The sequence below is a fragment of the Oxyura jamaicensis genome, chromosome 4, assembly GCF_011077185.1.
Source record: "Oxyura jamaicensis isolate SHBP4307 breed ruddy duck chromosome 4, BPBGC_Ojam_1.0, whole genome shotgun sequence".
Lineage (NCBI taxonomy): Eukaryota > Metazoa > Chordata > Aves > Anseriformes > Anatidae > Oxyura > Oxyura jamaicensis.
The window spans coordinates 66613181-66633872 of NC_048896.1; the positions used below are offsets into that span (position 1 = coordinate 66613181).

Genomic DNA, 20692 nt, shown 5'->3' on the forward strand with positions numbered 1-20692 from the left:
ATGAATTATGTCTGTATAGAAGCTTATGAATTATGTCTGTATAGAAGCTTATGATGCAAGGTGTTTTTTTTTTTTAAGCATTAGCAAGATTTTTTTTTTTTTTTAATTGGGTTTCTCATCTCTATCTGGTCACAGTTAAATATATCTTTCAGGAACTTCTTCACCTTGGCAAAGTGTTCATTTATTTAAATGAAATTTGGCTTCAATTATCAATTACTGGTGAGGAGGACACACAATACTGCAGAGAGTGTACAATCACTCATGTACTATTTGCTGATGAAATTGTAATGAAAACCATATAACCTGAAAGTCCCTTTCTGTTCACTTGTATGCATTAATTCAATTAATGCAAATAGTTCTTGATGTCTTCCTTTATAGGAAGCTCATCATGTCTTTGACTTGGTACTCACATGGATTTTTCAATTTAAATTCCATGCAAATCAAAGTGCTCAGTAAGCAATTTTCAGCATAAGGAACAAGACGGGCCATTTCCAACTTTGCCACATGCAAACCAGGTTAGTGGAAATACTTCAAATTCCCATCAACAGGATCAGGACTTTGTCTTTTATTCTTCATCATCAGAATCGTTAATCATGCTGTGAATGTGTTATGGGGATCTAATTTTCTCCTCTGACATTGGTCTTAATTAGAATATTAGCATAAAGAAACTCTTACAATGTTTTCTGACGTGGCTTATACCGCTATTTGGAAATTAGTTCATTACTTTCCATAGAAAACCTTTTACGTTATACTTACCACCTAGGAGGCTTTGCAGGGGATGTAAAATTCCACTCCAAGTAAGTAAGTAGGGTACGAAACACCAAGTCATTTCCTCCTATAGAGAGCAGGGTGCTGTTGAGCAAAGCTACTTGTATGATTTCCACCTTTTTGCAGTGAGGTCCTCTTCAGCTTAGTTTCACATGCTGAATTGCCTTGGGAGGGATGAAATTGGAATGAGTACTCATGCATGAGCACTGGAAGCCATTTTCCTCTGCTTTTGCCAGGGCCTTACCTGTAAATATATAAGCAAATAAAAACTATGTCTACTTAAATGAACCATCTCATTCCTTGATCTTATGAAGCAAACAGTATTGTTTTCCCATCAGCCCTGTTCATCTTATTTATAGGCACGCTGATTTGCTCAGGACTTGCAGATAACAAAGTTTACCTGTGTCTGTAGAACAGCAGCAGTGTCATTTCAGAGCTGTTGGGAGGCAGATTTATTTAACGCTGGTTATGCACCTCTCTAATTATAAATACTTATGTTTTCATAGGTGCAAGATCTGGTCAGGCACAAATGCACCAAGTTACAGCACTTGAACAACCTAGATGAGCATCATTAAGTATGCCCACATATTCTTTACTACTTTTCTGCCATGATCATCTACCCGTTGTTTATTCTCTTCTGCAGAATGCATGAATCTTATGTCAAGGAAGCACCCTCATTATCCTGCCAACCAAGAATAAAAGCACAGATAGGAGAAAAATGTTCAGAAAATACATGCATGGACATGTTTAGAAAAAAAAGATCCTGTCTTAATCAAACATGCTTAAAACTAGGATTTGACATACTTAAAGCATGACATACAAATAGCTAGTTTCCTGGCAGAGGCATATTCCACCCCAGCCCACCCCCAGAATCTATGCAGATACAAGTGATATTTTGCTGCTGAAAGAAAAATTATTATTTATTATCCATTACTACTCACAATTTTTGCTTCTTGACAGACTTCCTGCTGCGCTTCTATTTCCTGTCAGGCTTTTTGAAAAGGTGGGCTCCCACCAGCCTAAGTGGTTAACACATGCTGTGGGTTCTGTACATGCAGGTTTCCTAATACCCAAAAGCATCACAAAATAAATCCAGATTTCTGTGACATCTGCTCAGTAGCGCTTCAGAATTCGGTAACTTACTTCTGCTGCTGTGTATTAATTATTTTTGTTACATTTTGATTATTATCTACCTCATTCTGTTTGCACTTCATGAAATGTTAGTTTTTATTAGCAAGATTGCACTTGCATTTGGATATCCCTGCCCCCTCCTCAACCCAAAATAAAGTGGCTTCTGCCCCTCTCTGAATCTAGGATTTCTGTTGAGCTCTCTGCATTGAGATTAAATGTCTTGCACAAAAACTTGCACCCAACATAGTTACTGGGAGATTTCATCCCAAATGCTGTGAATTATCTCTTGATATAGCTCTACTGTAGTTATCTAGCCAGTGTATTATGAAGGCAAGACATAACTAGTTCCTATTGTTATGTGAAAGGATTTCAGCTATCGTTTTCAGCTGGGCTAAAGAGATTTAGACGCTTTGTTCTGAACTGAAAAGCTTCTCTATGCATTGAGCAGGAAAAGATGAGCAGCTTAAAATGACTGAAGAATTATCACCTAAGGCACTTAAGCTCCTATGAAAATGTCATTTGTTCTGAGTATGAAAGAAAGATTTATCTGACACTAAAGTGAGTTGTAATAGTGAGTTGTAATAACACCTGATTCAAATAAGCACATAGCCAACCACCTCTTTTTTTAACACCACACAGCTGGTATAATAATAGGTGTTTAAAGGAGAAAAAAACACATTAGAAGTGAAATCTCTTGAGTAGTGACTGCATATTGTTTGCTCACTGGGATATTGATATGCCTGTTTTTTGGGTGGGGGGTGAGCAAGGAGGAAATGGTGGTCTAGAGAAAAGTAACCAGATAATAACTGATCTGATAAAATATATCATCCATCTGAAGTAAATTTTATTAGTTTTCTAAAATTAATAAACAACTTGGGTTTTGGAAAAGAAGGCACTGACTATATGAAAGACCTGAAACTGTGTGGAGAGCAGGTTAGAGTTTATCCTGGACATACATAGTGCCTAGCTTTTGCTCACTGAGGAGCAGGACAACACTTGGGATGTATTAGCTCAGACCATTAACTAGTTCACATGAAACTAGCTCAGGTATGCCAACGTGTGCTGCTCTGATTGTGGTGGGGACATACCACATCACTTAGCCTGCTCTATTTATGAAGTGCACTCGTAAACATCCCCGGCTATTTATAACATAGTGATGAGGAGAGAATGAATTCAGCTAGACCTGATGGTCAAATGACATACCGGGCTGGCAAAGCATACCCTGCATTCTGGAGCTGGTATGTAAAGCTGTTTGGTTTCTGGAGTCCCACATCACAACAGCAAAATGTAGACCAGTTAACTAACTCTGGTTTTAACAACTCCACAGGAGTAAAGATCAGGCTGGAAAAAGGACTGTTCCCAGACCAGGTCTGATGACTGGCATGGCCATCTTGAGGGAGCACCAGTCACTTGCTATATCACTCAACTTCTTATCAAGGTCAATGTGATCAGTTTAAAATAACTTAAAAAATATATTGTATTTTGACAATGTAACCTTTTCTTTACCTCCTGTGGTTATTATTTCTTCTCCCTTTATGTAGTGGTCAGTTATATAAATTGTGATCAGCCAGAGAAAAGACATTCTTGATAGAATTATTCTCTAAACTCCTAGACTAGAATGATGACTTAAGACAGGGAACAGCAGTAGACACCTGCTCCTTAAAGGTCAGGAAAAAAAAAAGGGACACCACATCCACCAGGGCAGAATACACAAGAGTCAGGGCTCATCCCACACCACCTGAGCAAGACAAGCAGAATCCACCCAAAGATGACGTCCAAACTCAATGAGAAATTAAGCTCACCAGCCATGTTCCTGGTGATGAGACAGGTCCAAGATCAGGTCCGCAAGTCAAGCCACGGGTCGGGAACAGGATGTGCTCAAGAGGCTGCCATAGAAGCCCATGGGGGCAATGCAGACACAAGACCAAGCCAAGAGTCCTCAAGTCATTGTCTGGATCAGTAGAGTCCATGGTTAGAACCAGGCACGACAATAAGCTGAAGAGCAACACTTGTGCAATACAGCTAGGAAAAAAGGCAAATGGCCTATGCTAAGCTTAAATGAGGCGCCTGTGCCTATGGGCAGGTGAATAGTTAGAGGCCCCAGGTGAGGCTGATCAAGGCCATTAGGGTTTAACAGTGCCCGCTGGGCCCTGACAACTCCCAGCTCAAAGGTACCTCACTTGATTTGATGGTAGTTGATTACAGTCACTGAGATAGCCTTGTACTGTAAAGTCATTTTAATTCACAGTCCTGATAACTAATTTACCCTGATAACACGCTAACAAGTTGTCTACATGCTATCTGAATCTGAAGAAGACCTGAACATTCAGATGTTTAGCAAAAGCCCAGCATATGTTTTAGGTGGACTCAGGCTACAGTAACCAGAGGAAAAACATAAGTGAAATTTAGTAGGATGGAAGGTGGCTGAGCATTATGCACACACTAGATTTAGTTATCAGTACAGTTCTGTGTCCTAACCACATACCAGTTGGAAATTGACTCTGCATATTGTTATGCTCTTAAGAAAGGTATCCTGTGATTACTTGCTGAACAGAAATGCAATATTTTACCATTTCTAGTGAGCCTCTGACTCACTTTTCACTTATGGATAAAAAAGAGATATGGTTAAGCTTCTATGTAGATACCCTGCCCAGGCTCCCAGAAGTAAGCTATTGCTGACATTTTGGACAGAATCACTGATGAGAAGAGACATTCCTTGGCCGTGACTCAGCTGCTGGTAACTTGGCTGGAATTTGACTGGTGATAGAGCTTGTGTGCTTACTGTAAATATTTGTGGAGCAGTAAAATGGGTGCCAAACCTTTAGGATACATGCATGCTATTATGGGTGTGCATATAAAGTCTTTCTTCTGCACTGCTGCCACTTTTTGGCTAGTATTTCAGACAGGCTTGCCTCCAAATTGGAGATCTAAAGGAAGCCAACTCGTAAAGATCCTTCAGAAGCCAGGAGTCTTACTGTTGTAAGAAGAGTCTGAACAAAACCTAGTCCCATGAGAAATTTTCTCCTCTTTACATCCTGAGGATGAAGTTTATCAGTCTTTGTAGTGCACAGGGACAGGAGCAGAGATAGGGATGGAGGCAAAGTGTGGTAGGGATTGTTGCACAAGAGCTTGCTCAAACAGCAACAGAAATTCCCTTTTTATCTCCTTGCACCATGAGCAAACATACACTGTTTGTGCAGAATGTGGAGTGGCTCCTTGTTGGAAATGACCAGAGAAAAATCAAAATCAAAACATTTGCTCAACTTTCCCACTTTCTCAAGTGCTCGTTGCTGGTATTCCAGCTATTTCTGTGTAAATCACTGTGTCACAGAAAGGCGTCACTGCCCAACTGGAGTGCGTTCCTCAGGATTGCTCCTGATGTAGTCCTCCCTCCTCACTGTATGTAGTCCTCCCTCCTCACTGGAATTTGGGAGGGTGTTCACAGACTTCCTTAAAGTTTATCAGGTATCCCTGATAACTGTAGGTTAATGAGAAAACTTGTTTTGTGCCAGATCTGCAGCTCACATGCTGTCTGAGCACCACCACTGCTCTGACCCTGGAATTTCTTTGACTCATCACTGTTTGTTCTTTAGTTTCTGTCTGTGGCTTTTAGCACCCAGGCCTCTGAAAACACAAAGAGGAAGAAAGTAAATGGCTTTAATATTTCTTCCTACTGGAAATCATCTGCGCTCACTGGAAGCAAGCATTTGCTGTTTGAATCAGCTGTCCCCACAACTCAGCTACCACTCACCCTTGTAAGACCCCTTTAAGTGATACAGTGATACACAGTGAAAGTAGACGCATCCTCTTTTTAAGTTCTGTATTTAAATAAGGACATTAATAACACACAATATTGAAATAAAAACATTTCAACAAGCATTTATTAGGTACATAAACTTCAGTATTTTCCATAAAAAATAAATAATGAAAGCATGAAGACCAGCTGCATTCTCATGCCAAAACATAAATTAAATAATTACTTACAGAAACAATATTAAAAGTCTAACATAATTCAAATAAATAAATAAAGTGCTTTTTTCTAACTGAAAGATGTCTTTAAAATAGATGCTTATAGCTTCACAGCACTAATTCACAATAAATAATACCTTGAAAATGATGGCACAAAAAATGGTGCCTCAGAATTGTAGCTTTTTAATTTTGAAAGCCCCCCTCCCCCCGCTCTGGTCAGCAGTGGCAGTGACCTAGGCACAGTTGTTGCTTCCTGTCAGTGCATTCCTGGAGAAAATGAGCTGTTGGTCAGCTCCTAAACAATTAGTGAAAAAGGAAGATGTCCTTTAGAGAAGGTTTTAATGAGAGTGAACTGCACTGATCCAGCTGTGGCTAGCACAAACAACTCCAGAATCATCTCCATCACTTTTCACAAGCCGTTTTTTCTGCCTGCTTTTCCTGGTTTCAGTGGTTTCTGTGCTGTCTGAGACCTCTTTAAAAGACTTAGATTACTGTTGTCAACTAACTACACAATCAGGGAATCCCTACTCTCTAGATGCTGATAAAAATGTGAACGTAGGAGGCAGGAGGAAATGAGCTGCCAGAAGCTGGGCGGTGGCATCTCCCATTTTTGCCTTCCTGGAGGAGGTAAGACAGTTCTGGTTTTTGCTTTAGGACACGTTCTCAGGCTTGGTGTTTGCCCTAGAAAGAAATAAAATGGAAAAGGAGAAAATTAAAAGTAGTCCATGGAACAAGTATCATAGAATCACACAATGATAGAATGGTTTGGGTTGGAAGGGACCTTAAGGACCATCTAATTCCAACCCCCCTGCCATGGGCAGCGACACCTCCCACCAGACCGGGTACCCCTTGCTGGAATCACATGAGGTCAGCCACTAAGGGTTTGTGCTTCTGTGTCTAAGTCCTTTAAAAGCTGTTATATAGGATGTTAAGGGACACTGTTCTGTAGTCACCTTTTCTGAGATGTAGCTAATACCTGCGTGGGTGGCATGTCACCGCATGGAACTGAACCTAACACCATTCTTAAACCACAAAGCGATCACAATATTTGTCCCAGTTAGTGAACTGAAATGGTAGCAACTGTCTGAAGAGACTAAGTTTTTGAACTATTTATGCAGTGAATGTTTACTAGCTTATTTAAAATACTGCTTTTCTATAAACCGTGCTCATTGAGAACAAATGACTCACTTGTCCAAAATTGCCTTGATGATCAGCTTCACCCAGGGAGCAGTGGGGTCCAGGCACACTTCTCTGCCATCTTTCAGAGTAGCTCTGCAAAACAGAGAAAAAAGGAAGGGGAAAGGTCTAATTAGTGAATTCCAAGGCAATTTCTCTGTCCTCTTGTAACATCAGAGTTTTCTATATATACACTGACACAATCTCCTTTAAACCATATCATTTGAGGCTGTAGTATAATATATAGTTGTTTTGTTTTGTTTTGTTTTGTTTTGTTTTGTTTTTTAAACTGGTTCTTATCATCTCACATCTCTTTATTTGAATGCATCAAATTATTTCAAGCACTCACTGTTTTCAAAATTGCTTCTTTTTTCACATTGCCTCATTTGAGATGTTGTTTAACTGAGGAGCTGAATCTTTCCATCTTGGTTTAGAAACTGAACTGGGTAGTCCATAGGAATATTGTCACAGTAAGATTTCTGGAATTGTGATTGCATTACATTACTTCTGTGCTAATGGTGTTTTTTTCATTGACCAGTAGAAGTACGACTGTATTTTAGACCAAGCCATTAAAATTTATATTTTGATAATTTGCTCCGTACAGCTCAATGGCTTTAATTCTCTTTTCTTATGCTGGTGAAATTCAGAGGTTTAGAAATTTATTTGCTTGTTTGATGGCTGCAGGTTTAAGTTAAAATACTGCAAGGAGTGCTTATGAAGCAGAGATTTGCAGAACTAAGATGCAACAGATGACACATAGTAGAACATTCATAGGAGCATCACGCATTGCTCTCTTGGATTCTGAGTAGCCACACCTGCTGGCTTGTTACATCTTTCAGAGAACCCTTACATCACCCTTAATGTAAAATCTGTTTCCTTCTTGTTAAGTAACAGGGAGGATTTTGCATAAGCACTTACATGACTTCGACATTCTTGCAATGAGGTCCGCTGGGGGTGAGGTTCACGTTCTGGATAAACTTGGGGTGGATGAACTTGGAGTGGGTGTCTATGCACTGGCACCGGAGTTCAATCCCTGAACGGGCCAGGGCCATACCTGTAAGACAAGGAGAAAAAAAGGGGTATTGTATGGACTGTTTTACTATTTATGCAGGAAACACAACATACTGTTTTTGCTTAGAGTATTAGAAATAATTATTCTCTTTAGGAGCCTGAGGACTTGAAAATTTTGCTTTCACCCGTTCTTTTAAGCTGCTTAAGCTTTTAGCTATCCAAAAACTGCTGTTACAGCAACCAGTGGTATAAGGAAATGGAAAATGATAATGACTGAGCACCGGCAGTTTTAACACTGGGCTTTTATTTGGCTTATCTCTGCACCTGGCTACATCAGATTATACGTGGAGTTACACCTTGTATCTGAGAACATGATCTAGCTCCACACAGAGTTATTCGCTGCACTTTTAAGACGCAAAATATCTCCCTTACCAGCATTCACACTAGCAATTACTTATGAGAGTGTTAGGAAGGATTTCTTTACCTTCAGTTCTGATCACTGAGATCAGGAGAAGAGCCATGCCAGCAGCCACAACCTTGCCAATCATGATGAGAGAGTGTTTCTTCCTGGTGTCACTGGCGTCTGGTCGTGTGGTGAGGTGAGGAGAGCTCCTATAGCCCTGAGGGTGGCCAATGTCTGTGCTCTGGTACCTGCCCTGGTTATATACTGCTCTGGCCCCCCTGTGTCCTCCAGCGTCATGTGTGGGTCATACCCATGGAAACTCCTGAACCTGTAAGATGCTGTTGTAGAATGAGTCACAGTGGCACGGGTAAACCCCCTTCCCTCAATGACCACGAAATTGCTTTTCATCAACAGAAAACACTTTGCTAATTAAAACAAGATAAAACATAGAATATGTACAAAATAGTCCTTTACTTAGCTTTGTGTAATACTCTTTTTCTTGTGATTGTTTTCTGATGTACCTGCATACTGTTGCTGTTATTGCTGCGTTACTTGTTGTAACTTTCCCTTCTAGAGGAGGACATTTGATCTGTGACTTTGCACCTGTGTGTCTATGGGCTTTGTGTATGTGTGTTTTAAATACTATTATTATTAGAAGAAATGATGGAACCAGAAACTACTGTTTTTTAGAAATGCTGGGTACTAGAACTGGATTTTAATGAGCTCTCCTACTGATATGCAATTACATTTTGAAAAATATTTTCTGAGATTACTTATGGTACTTTTGAATACATTAATACCTAGCATCACTGAAATAAGCAACAAAATACAGAAGGATTTGGAGTGCTACTGAGAATGTTGAATTTTGAATTTGGGCAGAGCAAAATTCCAAAAGCTGCTGTGGGATTCTGGTTCTGGCATTAATTGAGGTATTTTTGTAAATTCAAATTTGGTCCTGCAAAGAAAGGAGTTCTTCTATTATGATAAAACTAAAGAAAAACTGGTAATGGGATCATGAAAGAGGATTATTCAGATGAAGTCAGATATGTACAACCATTTTTATTAACAATAGAAAATAACACTTAAATACATGCATGAGATTTTTGTTGTTTAAAGGATTAAGGAATCTCTTTATTGTTTTTCTATCAATTAATGGAGACGATCAAAAGAACAAAACATAGGACCAAATATGAATAAGTTTCTTGTTCTCTGAAGAACTACGTACGCCAGGTTGAATTCCACTTAATATTACCAAAAGTATCAGCGTCTGTGGTTGTACAAAGCTATATAAATAGAGAATGGGTTCTGATTAATAGCCGAATAAGATGTGTAGACATGGAATTAAGCACCTGTTTTTCCCATAAACTTCTATCTTGCAGTGAACGTAGCTGGATTAGGTAATGAGGGCATCTAAGCACTTAATAACAGCCTTTCTTTTTGAAACCAGAAGTCTGCCTGATGAATATCCTCTCTTCAACTGTGGCTATCAGCAGGTGTCTGGGAACATGTAAGAAAAGGTCAGGTGTGTTTGAGACTTATCCCTAGTACTGTCTCATGCTGTGCCTGGTGTCGTTTGATGCCTCCTGATACTTTTATGGGAAAACAGGAGTTAGGAATTGATCCTTATTGCTTGTTTCCATCTTCTTCTTAATTCTATAGACCTCTATCACGTCTCCTGCAGATGATCTTGATACAAATTGTTGTCCTGTTGGGTTGCTCATTCCCATATCTGGACTTTTTCACCCCCCAACACACTATTTCCATGAGCAGCAAACAGTCTACAGAAATGTGAACTCAGGTATCAGTAGAAATGGCTTCTGGACTACACACAGGGGGAACATGGAAGTAAGAATGACATTGCCTGTTGCGTGCAGACCTTGTCCAAAGAACCCCAAGAAACTATTCTTTGTCTTTAATTTCATTAAAGTTTTTCATTAACTCAGAGATAAATTTATTGCTTCTGTACTGCATATGGAATGAAGGTGATATCCTTTGTGCTCTTTGTGTAAAGCTTACTGCCAGTTGCGTTTTAAGGAAACAGTATTTCTGCTTTCTTGATTTAGATAGACAGTTTGTGGCTATTGTACCTCATTGCTAGTCAAACACAAAGAAAGGGCTTAGATGCCTTACATCTGATGCAATGACTACAGGGCAACAAGCTTGATATGAAGCAATGAGAGCAACTGAGCAGAGAGTTCTGGAGCCTGTGTTTTGATTTGCAATTTAAAAATCAAAGATAGAAAAGCAAGAAGTAGTGAGCGGAGACTCACCCTTCAAAAACCCACAACCAACAAATGTAAAATTTCTTCTGTGGTTACAGAGAGAAATCAGAAAAGATGAACTATAGATGAAAACATCACATGTTTTATTGTAAACCTTCATGATTTGGGTGAAAGAGAGGAGTTACTGTTTAAATTGATTTACAAGCTTCTAGTCTGGGAGATGGGAGGCAGGTAATGACATGAACTAAAAGCTACTGAATTTTTAAAGCATACAGTCTCTGACCAAAAAGAATACTTCCCAAGCCTTAAATATGACTATCATAAACAACATATGGCAGCCTCCAGCTGCAGAACTGTTTTCATTATCATAAGTTTTATCATTTATTGGTGATAAGGTTTCTGAGAAATGATGGACTTGTCAGCAATATGACAGCCCTGAATGCTGGCTAGAGACTAATCTAATATCCTGCATCTGACTTTTGACATTGATGTGTGGTACAGAAGTCTCTGCTCAAATCACATAGCAAACTGGCACTTGTTAGAGTATTTTGAATCAATCTGTAGGTGCTACTCCAGGCCTAAAATTAGCTAATTCTACTAGTGGAGGCTTTCTCATCAGTTTTGCTATGACACAGCAAAAGGCAGGAAAGCACTTGAGTGAAAAAAAAAATAGTTTCTCAGATTATTTTCTGTGTGCTTCTCCCCAGCTTACCCCGACTGGTGAGTGACCTGGAACTTTACATTTCCTTATGCTCCTGTGAGCAGTGGGGGATTTTTTTACCCTGGGGTTCCTCCAGCATCTTCAGGGAGATGCTTTGACCTCATCTCCCCCAGTGGTTCCTCACTGGTGTCTTTACAAATCCTGCCTCTAGGTCTGAAATTTTAGGTCCAAACATATAAAAGATCATTTAGAAACAGCTGAATAGCTGAGTCAGTGAATGTGACCACTGCTGTTCTTCCTTAAAAGAGTATTAGGTTCAGCAAGAAAACATAGCCCTGCTTGAGCTGTAGATTTCCTTCAGGGAAATTCTTCCCAATATATTCTTGTACTTCTGTGACCCTATATGCAAAACCTATGCGTACTTCTGATCTGCAAAGGGAAAATGTCTCATCTTTGCATCTTTGTCTGGCAGTCTGCATCTTTTGTGTCATCTGCAGTTTCTTTGGGCTGTAAGACAGTCTCTGCTGTGAACTTTACCTGGGTCAACTTGACTGACTCGAGAGGGCCAAACAGAGAATTTACTTATAGTTACCTGTACCATAGGGATATGTCTTTTCCCCCTAACCATGTCTTAATTAGGTAGTGACAAAAACAAACAACAAGAAGAAGATTTTAAGTTTGCCAACTGTCCCATTGAATGATTTTCATATGAAAAATGTGGACTAAATGCAACCAAGAGATACATGTTTAGTACCTATCTTCCTGATAAGCTTCAGCAGTGTCTGGATCAGCCCTCTACCAAAATATTCTTTCTCTTTTGTTTAGGTAATATGCAATTTTGAAAGATTAACACATTTGGATGAGTCCTCCTTCTCAGAAAAGGCTTACTGAAATTTGTGTGGCTGTCTGTGCCCCTCTTCCTGAAGCTGTTTATGTTTGATATTTAACACCATTAACACAAACAGAAATTGCATTCATTTGTTTCTAGAAGTGCTGGGCATGGAGTGAAGTGCATTTCCTAAATCAGTCCTCAACTGGGCATGTGTCACAATGGTCACTGTGCGAGTGATTTAACAAATGAGCATCAATGCATGAAGATGCACTAAGCCTTCTGAGAACAAGTATGAGAGCCCGATCTCTGCTGTCCCACAGCACCACTTCCTCAGCGCGCAGGAGGCGACCATCCCTGTTCCTGGATTTTCCGCTCGGTCTGGTGATTCTTGCAGAGAAGTACAGTTGCAACACCTATGTTGGTGAATGTTTTTTTCCACCTATGCTGATGATGAAAGCTCTGTTTGGAGGCAGGAGAAGAGCTTTCGAGTTTTGTCTCGAGAGAACCTGGCACATGGATCTCCTTGCAGCACAAGCAAGTGCTCCAGCAATAGACACCTATCTAACACATCTAAACCCATCACTGTCACTTCTTGCTCTGCAAATAAAAATCATCTTCTTCACTCCCTCTCCTGCAATCTCTGCTAGCTGGCTTAGTTTCCCTTTTTGCTCATCTTGCTAGCTATTCTGGATCCTAGTCCAATGCATTTATTACTCCACCCTTGCAGCTTGGCTTCAAAAATTCATTGGTGACAATGTCAAGCATTACTTCAGCAAAGTCCCTGAGTCTCAGTCAGAGCTTTTATTGTTGACTCAGAACTTTATTCACAGTTCTCAGTAGTCCAAAGGAATCCAAAATTGCAGTCCTTCCTTTCTGTGCCCTATGACCTATTCACAATACAATTAAAAGCCATTAATGGGCCAGTTTTGATGGAAAATATCTGTCTTTGTATATTCCTGGGGTTTCCCCGTTTATGTAGTAACTGCATAGGAAATGAAGTAATCTCCAGAAAGGGAAGTAGTATTGAAAAAAAAAAAAAGTAAAAAATAATAAAAAAATTGATAGGACGCTGCCTGAAGAGTGATCAAGCTATTCATGCTACTCACGGCTACTTTTTCAAAACAAAAGTGATCGCCGTGCTTTAGTTACATTACTAAAAAATAAACATTTCAGTAGCATTACTCAGGGGCTTTCCAGAATTTCAGTCAGTATCATCATATGTTGTCTTTCCTATTAAATAAATACTTTTTTTCGTTAATCGTCTTAAGTAACTGAAAACCAATCACAATACACAAACCAAAGAGTTTTTCAAACGAATATTTTAATGAGTGTGACAAAGCTAAGACTTCCAGACTAAGCAGAAACAGTAGTTAAGAATAAAGAAGAATATGTATGAATACCACTTGCTCTTTTCTCACACAAATTCACTCACTTGGCCTCCCCTTTGAAAGTTTCTATCACTTGTGCTATTGGCAAAACTAGATATCTGTTCTCTAGGCAGCCCTGATCTACTTGAGAGAGGAGAATGAAGTTATGGTAGTTTTCCTGAAGTTATTTTCAAGCCTACTGCCAGTTAAAATTGCAAAGCAAAGCAGAATTGACAACCTCGTCCTAGCTGGGTATTGCAATTCTAACCATCTGCCTACTGGTGTAAATCAGGAATAAGTGAAAATCAACAGAGTCAGGCTTCTGCATCGGATCAGATTACAAAAAGAGCAAGGTCCTGAGCTCAGATGCAGTGGGATGATGTGAAGCATGACAGCTACCAGGAGACAGAAGAGGGTGCGCTGGCCTCACATTCCTGTGTGAATCATCATGGCATTTTTTCTTTCCAAAGAAAAATCAATGGAGGCAAAATCAGTCTGAACAAGAGCGATAGAGCTTACATATATTCTTCCTGCCTGCACCAGAGAGCAAGGGGTGAAGACAGAGGCACGTGGAGAGGAAGGGAACTGCAGTCTGCATTTTATCCATGAGGGCCCATCCCCACTGCGTGGGAAGCTTGCTAGTTCATTGTGGGACTGATCTTCATTAAGCAGGCTGTATGTATACATCATGCGAAACCAAGACAGAGTTTTTAGCTCCTTAAACAAAGACCTATAGCACTGGAGCTGAGGGAAAATGCTCCTGACCAAGAGCCAAACTGGATGTTAAATTGGAACAAATGCATCCTAAGGAAACTGCTCCTGGTGCTGCCACGCTGGTAGGACACTACAGAAACATTAGCTGACTCCAGGCAGGTAACTTCTGAGGAATAGATTCTGCTGGTTTATTTACAGGTTCTGCTTCAATATTTGCCTTACTGGGTGCGTGGCATCCGTTTAGGCAGATTAACAATTTGTATTTGTTCTGCTCTATGGTATGTTGATTTTCAATATTTGCTGTGGAAGAGGCTGGTTTCCCCTGTTAATACTTAAAAATAAGGATTTACACTCCAGTTGCACTTGGGTATTCCAATGGCTTCTGCAGTTGTTACAGACACTAGGCAGGAATCAGGAAAGTCAACAGAGATGGGAACAGACCCTGACTGCTGTCTCTTCCCACCCAGCCCTGCTCTTCAAGAAAAACAGAGCAAAGAGCAAAGGCATTTGCTTTTTTAGATTACTAAGACAGTGATGGAAGGTTATGTTTTTCAGGGGAACCAAACTCATTTTTCTTGCCACTGGCTTTACTTCTTCTTTTCTTCATTTTATGCCATAATTTTATTCCTATATCAAATTGATTATTCTGACTTCTTGGCAACTCCTGCTGTAGAGAGATTCTTTTAACTCCTACAGATCCTGTAACACTGATCAAAAGTCAACACTTTTACTGCCTGTTGCCTCAAAATCAACAATGGGTGAGTAACAGTTGAGTATTCGTAATGGCAGACCAAAGATGTGAAACAAGATAGAAACAATACATTCAGCAGCAGGTTGAACAAACGGTTTAGTTGTGACCTGTTTTACCTTCTCCCACTGCTCATAGACATGTAATAGCACACCGAACTCCTGTGAAGACAGGAGTTTGTTAATTTGCACTTTGATTTTTGCAAAAGTAGCTCCCTAGTTTTTTAAAAGCCCAGTTTTATGAAGACAGATTTTGTGGGTTTTAAGCCCTGTAGTTTGCCTGCTTTTGGAAAAGTAACTCTGTTCGCATGTAAAACGTCTCAGATTTTGTGGAGCTGACGTTAAAAAGACCATTGTTCAGCAGTATAAATATATGTCTAACCACCCTGGATTAGTTATGCTCTGAATCGTATCTCCTCACATCCTATGATTCTTGTGCATTTGCAATTCACCCTGGTGCTCTGGGGAAAGTGATGAAGCTATTCTTTAACTCTTCAAAATAAAGTGACAATTGAAAGTAGTCATTTTGTAATCTGATAGAAACACCTCTGACACAGATCACTTTTAACCCGAGGCAGATCCTACCTCTGTATGACTGGTAAAGTATGACTGTGGGTCTGATGTTTTCCAGACCACCATCAACCAAGATCTGACTTAGCCTGTATGGTCACGGTTATGATTGCCAGTGGTTTTATGCCTTTTTCATTTACTAAATTGCATCCTGAGCTTCTGAAAGCCCGCCTCTCCCTCTGCCATTCTCCCTCTGCCCTCTCTTTCATACTGTTCTTCAGTGTTTGTCCTTCTGGGCTTGGATTCTTGGATGTGCAGCTGTGCACAGGTATCCACAGAGCAACAGTGCTTCACCACTGAAGTAGCAGTCAAGTTCCAAGAACTTCCTGGCGATATGCAGAAATCAGGGCATTATCTTGGTAGGAAAAGACCTATGACATCGTCAAGCCAAACCTCTAACTGCAACAGTATAAGCAAACAGCCCTTCAAAAAAGATGGCTACAGCTGTTCTTGCTGAAAGAATCCAGCTTCCAGTCATGGCTGTTAATGAACAAGTTCTTTGCATAAAAGTCTTCTTTGCCTATTTGTTTCAGGGAAAATATTTATCACTGGGATTCAATGCAAGGTGTAAAAATTACCCTTATGTACCATCCTTTCTCTTATTTCTATCCCAGACCTAATTTAGTGTCATATAAATTAACATAACTAGAACACAAGAATCTACCCACTTGCAATTTAGCTTAAACTGCATGTTGACACAGACCATTAGTGGTGTGTGCCAGACCTGAACCAGGAAAAATGTCTGAATCTTAAATGTGGATCAAGGATGTAAATATGCAGCCAGGGGTTTGATTTGGTCAGCACTTTCCTGGAGGTCTGCTAATACCTGTTCCCTAAGTCCTACCTGTTGACACATCCAGTCCCAATACAGTTAACCAGAAAACGATTATGAGTGTAAGGCACACACTAGAAGTAGTCACTGCTGAAGGTTTTACCACCCACACAAAACCCTACACCTTCCCCATTCTTCTGAAGTGCAATAATCACTGGAGAGTCTGGATCCTGTCAAGAGTCATTATAAATTTGATTCCAGCATCTCATTTATCATTTAGTTTCTCAAGCAGTATGCATGACTGCACACTGGCTGACAGTCTTTATACGGCTCATCCTGCTAATCATATGTATTCTTCAGAAAACATTTCCCTGGATTCTGCAAAATCTCTGTGATTTCTGCAATTTTGGCAGACAAAACCTCCTTGGGTAGAATGATGATCTCGGGCAGTTTCTCACAGACTGTCAGAGAGTAAATGAGAAATGCAAGAGATCTCAGGGCCCCGTCTTCCTGGCTAGCCTTCACGTTTGCATCTACTTTTTGGCTTGGTGAGGTTTTAAAGGTTCTCTCCCAGACACACGAGAAGAATCTCATGTAGTCTGGTTTTACTGTTCTGGTCAAGGCATTTGGCTGAGATCTGTTACACTGAAACCACTATAAATTTGCCAGTCTTTAAGGACTTCGGACACTGAGACAAAATGTTCTCCTTCATGCTTCGGCTTAGTGCGTCCTTCCATTAAATCTTTCTGATGATCCAAAAGTAGCTCTGACTTTGCCATTACCCAGGAGGTCTGATAGAGCTAACCTAATGGACTTCAAGGTATAGAAATGGAAAGGAACAAAAATAACCTGATTATTTTGATGTCATAACAGAGGGATAGTGTCATTTCCCAGACCTGCAAGGAACACCATTACAAATGATCCAGTCAAGTTTTGCCAGAACCTGACTCCATGACTCAGTTTCACCTGTAACGAGGGGTGATTCATTGCTGCTGGCAAAGCAGTTAAGTGACAACAGTTACTTCTGCAACATATGGCATTGGAAGCTGGAACCTTATGTGTGAAATCTTATGTTACAAGATCGGGATGTTACAGCACATCAGCATGGCTGCTCTAACACTCCGGCTACTTACTGCATGCAGGTGTTATTGATATTTGTGGGTTGACCACAAGTTTGGTACTGACCTCAGGTGGTGAGAGTTTGAAGAGTGGCAGCACCCTTTATGAGCACTGAAGGCCTAGCAAATTAATACAGATGACATAAAAAATAAAAAAAAAAATCAGGTTGTAGCATCTCAAACAATGATTACCTCAAACTGTATTCAACACCCGTTGTCTGTCCAGCTGAAATAAGCTCATACTTATTACCATGGTGTTAATTTGGAGCCAGCTTTGAAGAAAGCTTTAATTCACACTTCTGGAGCTGCAAACGTCCCATAACCACACTGCACCTCTCAGCTCTATTGCTGCAATTTCAAATGCTTTTCTCCGTGAAATGAGAGTCACTTTGACAACTATCACAAATGATAAAATTGTCCAGTTCAATGTACCAGGAGCACCAAGGGGGGCTCAAATGCTTTGTCTCAGTTCCTACAGTTAGTGCTTACAAGTAAAACTCTTTGTAATTAATGGTTTGCAAGCATTTTTTCTGCTCTGTAGTAAGGGAGATGTAACAACTTAGTTGTATTTTTGACCAGGAATGGTTACTGAACTACAATTTCCTTCCAGCTAATATTGCAAAATGAGCAGGATGTGCACTTGTTGACTTGAACGTCACTTTTCATGTAAGTTTTTGAAGTACACTATAGAAGTGTGTGAAAGGGGATAGCAATAGATTACACTTGCACTCGTAGCCCTCGTTATTAAAATTAATTAATAAGGCTTAAACTTCAAGGTATAGAATTGGAAAGGAAGGAAAAAAATGACTTCAGGAGTACATTTGTGCAGCCTCATCCAAATTGTTAGGCTTTTATGCCCAGTTTAAGATAGGGCTCAATTTATCACCCAGCATTGAAGCACAGTGTACTGAAAGGTCCACTCAAAATGAAAAAGCTGATCTATTTTGTTGCCCTGGCATAAATACCTCAGCCATGATAGATAAGAAGTCCAAAGCTTTGTGCCACAGTAGTTCTTGTTTTTAAAATCGGTGTTTTGGGACATTGTTCAGTGTTTTTCTTCCTAAAGAACTTCCAAAATAAAAATTGTGTCATCCCTTAAAATCAACATAGTGCGTTCTGAAAGGAATACTCGTTACCCCATATCAGCCAGTATGTGTCCTACTCTTTTCACAATCCATTCTGAAAGGAAATGCCAAACATTATTGCAGTTATTCACCAAAAGAAATTCCAGATGAAAAGCATTTATCTGTTGCAGACAGAATAAGAGCAAATAAGTTTTTCATATTGATTTTTGAGTATGTGCTTGAGAATGTGATTTGATGCCAGTACAAAGTGTGAACAGGGTGGCACAAGTTAAGACAACTAATAAGTTGCTTGCCTTCTGAAAACAATCAAAATCATACTTTATCGTTCAAGCAGAACATTAAGGCAAGTCATATCATACCATGATGAGTTCCTCCCACTCCTTTATTATCCTCTCTTTATTCCTTCTCTGAATCAAAGATATTTCCCAATAATCCACACCTACAGTACTGTTTTATTATGTTTTGGACAGATTAATCAAGAAAGGAACAGCATTTCTCATTAATATGCAGTCAAATTAGGGTTTCCATGAAGGACTTCTGGAACTTATTTTGAGATCTGGAAATAGAAATGGTTGAGATTTCCAAGGTGCTCATTATTATAGAGAGATATGTGTTTTGTTTTGCTTTTTTTTCCCTCTCCCTGCTGTAGTGCAGTGCTGGTCATTTTATCTTTAGGGTGATTCCTATTTTTTGATGGAGTCCCATTTTATCTTGTGCCTCGATGACAGTGGCAGTGAAATCAAAAAGGCAGTCCAAGAGCTGTGCTGCAGCAGCATGAACAAGAGACCAGGGCTGAGGAAGGCATAGGAGTATCTTCTTTTGGCTTCCCCAAAGTTGTATGCCTCAAACTACATCTTAAGTGGTAGTAACATGGCCTAGAAAATTACTTACTGTAATCCATTGTATGAGACATCAGGCGTGCTGCACAGGCAGGCAGATAACATCTGAAGGATTAGCAACAATTGCTCTAAAGCCTTAAAGAACTAAGGTGCCATCAGGTAAGTGGTAAGACAGCAGAATTATAAGACATCATGATATTTTTATTGCAGCACAAAAGTTATCTTTATTAAGCTGTATACATTAACATGTAGATCACCTCATTTCTTGGCAAGTTCAGTCATGCTAGCTTTTCCTGCTAGCAGCCATGGGCGTGAAGTAAGCAAGCGTTGGGCATCTCTACAACTATGCTCGATCCCTTAACCCTGACAGAAACCAACGAGGACATCAAGGACGCAGCACTGCTCAGGAAGCAGTCAGATCATACTGTTATTACTTCTCGTTTACAAAGACTATCACAACTATCACATTACAGCCGGAGCACTGGGCCGCATGTGGCTGCTGTAGCAGAAAAAGAAAACAAGCAGGCTGGAGGCAGAAGAGCAGTTGCATAAGGCATGCAACAGGTGCCTCACATCTTTCAGATCATGAATACATCTTCCAGTGATGTTTATCTGCAAAAGGCAGAGCAGCAAAATTGCGTTTTGGCAGTTTTGCTGGGTCCTGTCCTCAGGCAGACGTGCCAGCCATGGCTTTTTTCAAAGTGAATCATTCCTTGTGGGGACATCCACCGGCCATTGTCATGTCATTTTACTTTGAGAGAGGAACTTTGTAATGACTTCCAGCAAGACAATAAACCCATACCACATCCTGTTGCAATCTTTGTGTTACATGGTGTCATCCTGGCCATCCTGTGTAAGAAGTCACTTCTGTACTAATGGCACGCAAACAAGGACATCATCATTTTGAAACAGCGGTGGTGGTCCCTCCTCAAGGACAGCAGGGCAGCTTCCTGCCTAGGAACAGTAATCAGTATTTTAGCATTTCTGCTCGTTGAGAGTGCTTTTCTTCTGAGAACACAGCATTTTGCCACATTTCTACCTAAGGTCCTGGTGTAGTTCATTAGCAAGTTCAGAATAATTTTCTGTCTCTGTAAGAGGTTGCATTAGATCCTCTCTTTCAGCATAAACCCACATGTCAGGAACAGCAAAGAGGGGACATAGGCACAGTTTCTGACAGCACTTGTGCTCTTACCAGATGCCATATGAGAGTGTTTAGTTCAGGGCTTACCACAGGTTGCAAAACTCCAGCACCTGACCGCAAGCATCCCATTTTCCTAGCTCTTGAGGAGTATCAAGTACAGCATCCC

General features: G+C 40.1%; 1 protein-coding gene and 1 long non-coding RNA gene across 2 annotated transcripts; one reads left to right on the plus strand and one right to left on the minus strand.

The window, feature by feature from the left end:
* Positions 1 to 6410: 6410 nt before the first annotated feature.
* LOC118165771 (interleukin-8-like) lies at positions 6411 to 9360 on the minus strand. Its single transcript, XM_035324025.1, has 4 exons — positions 8540 to 9360; positions 7963 to 8098; positions 7057 to 7140; positions 6411 to 6549 (listed from the first exon to the last, which is right to left on the minus strand). Exons 1-4 carry the CDS (start codon positions 8601 to 8603, stop codon positions 6519 to 6521), a joined length of 315 nt encoding a protein of 104 aa, XP_035179916.1. The 5' UTR covers positions 8604 to 9360; the 3' UTR covers positions 6411 to 6518.
* LOC118165776 lies at positions 8002 to 10907 on the plus strand. Its single transcript, XR_004750235.1, has 3 exons — positions 8002 to 8123; positions 9838 to 9975; positions 10779 to 10907. It is a non-coding gene; the product is annotated as an uncharacterized LOC118165776 (long non-coding RNA).
* The last annotated feature ends 9785 nt before the right edge of the window (positions 10908 to 20692 follow it).

Excerpts from the sequence above, each read along its gene's own strand:
- LOC118165771 (XM_035324025.1), bottom strand. The coding sequence starts at position 8,603 with ATGATTGGCAAGGTTGTGGCTGCTGGCATGGCTCTTCTCCTGATCTCA. Across the intron at positions 8,099-8,539 it reads CTCAGTGATCAGAACTGAAG|GTATGGCCCTGGCCCGTTCA; the intron begins GTAAAGAAATCC and ends CTTGTCTTACAG. Across the intron at positions 7,141-7,962 it reads TGCAAGAATGTCGAAGTCAT|AGCTACTCTGAAAGATGGCA; the intron begins GTAAGTGCTTAT and ends TCTGTTTTGCAG.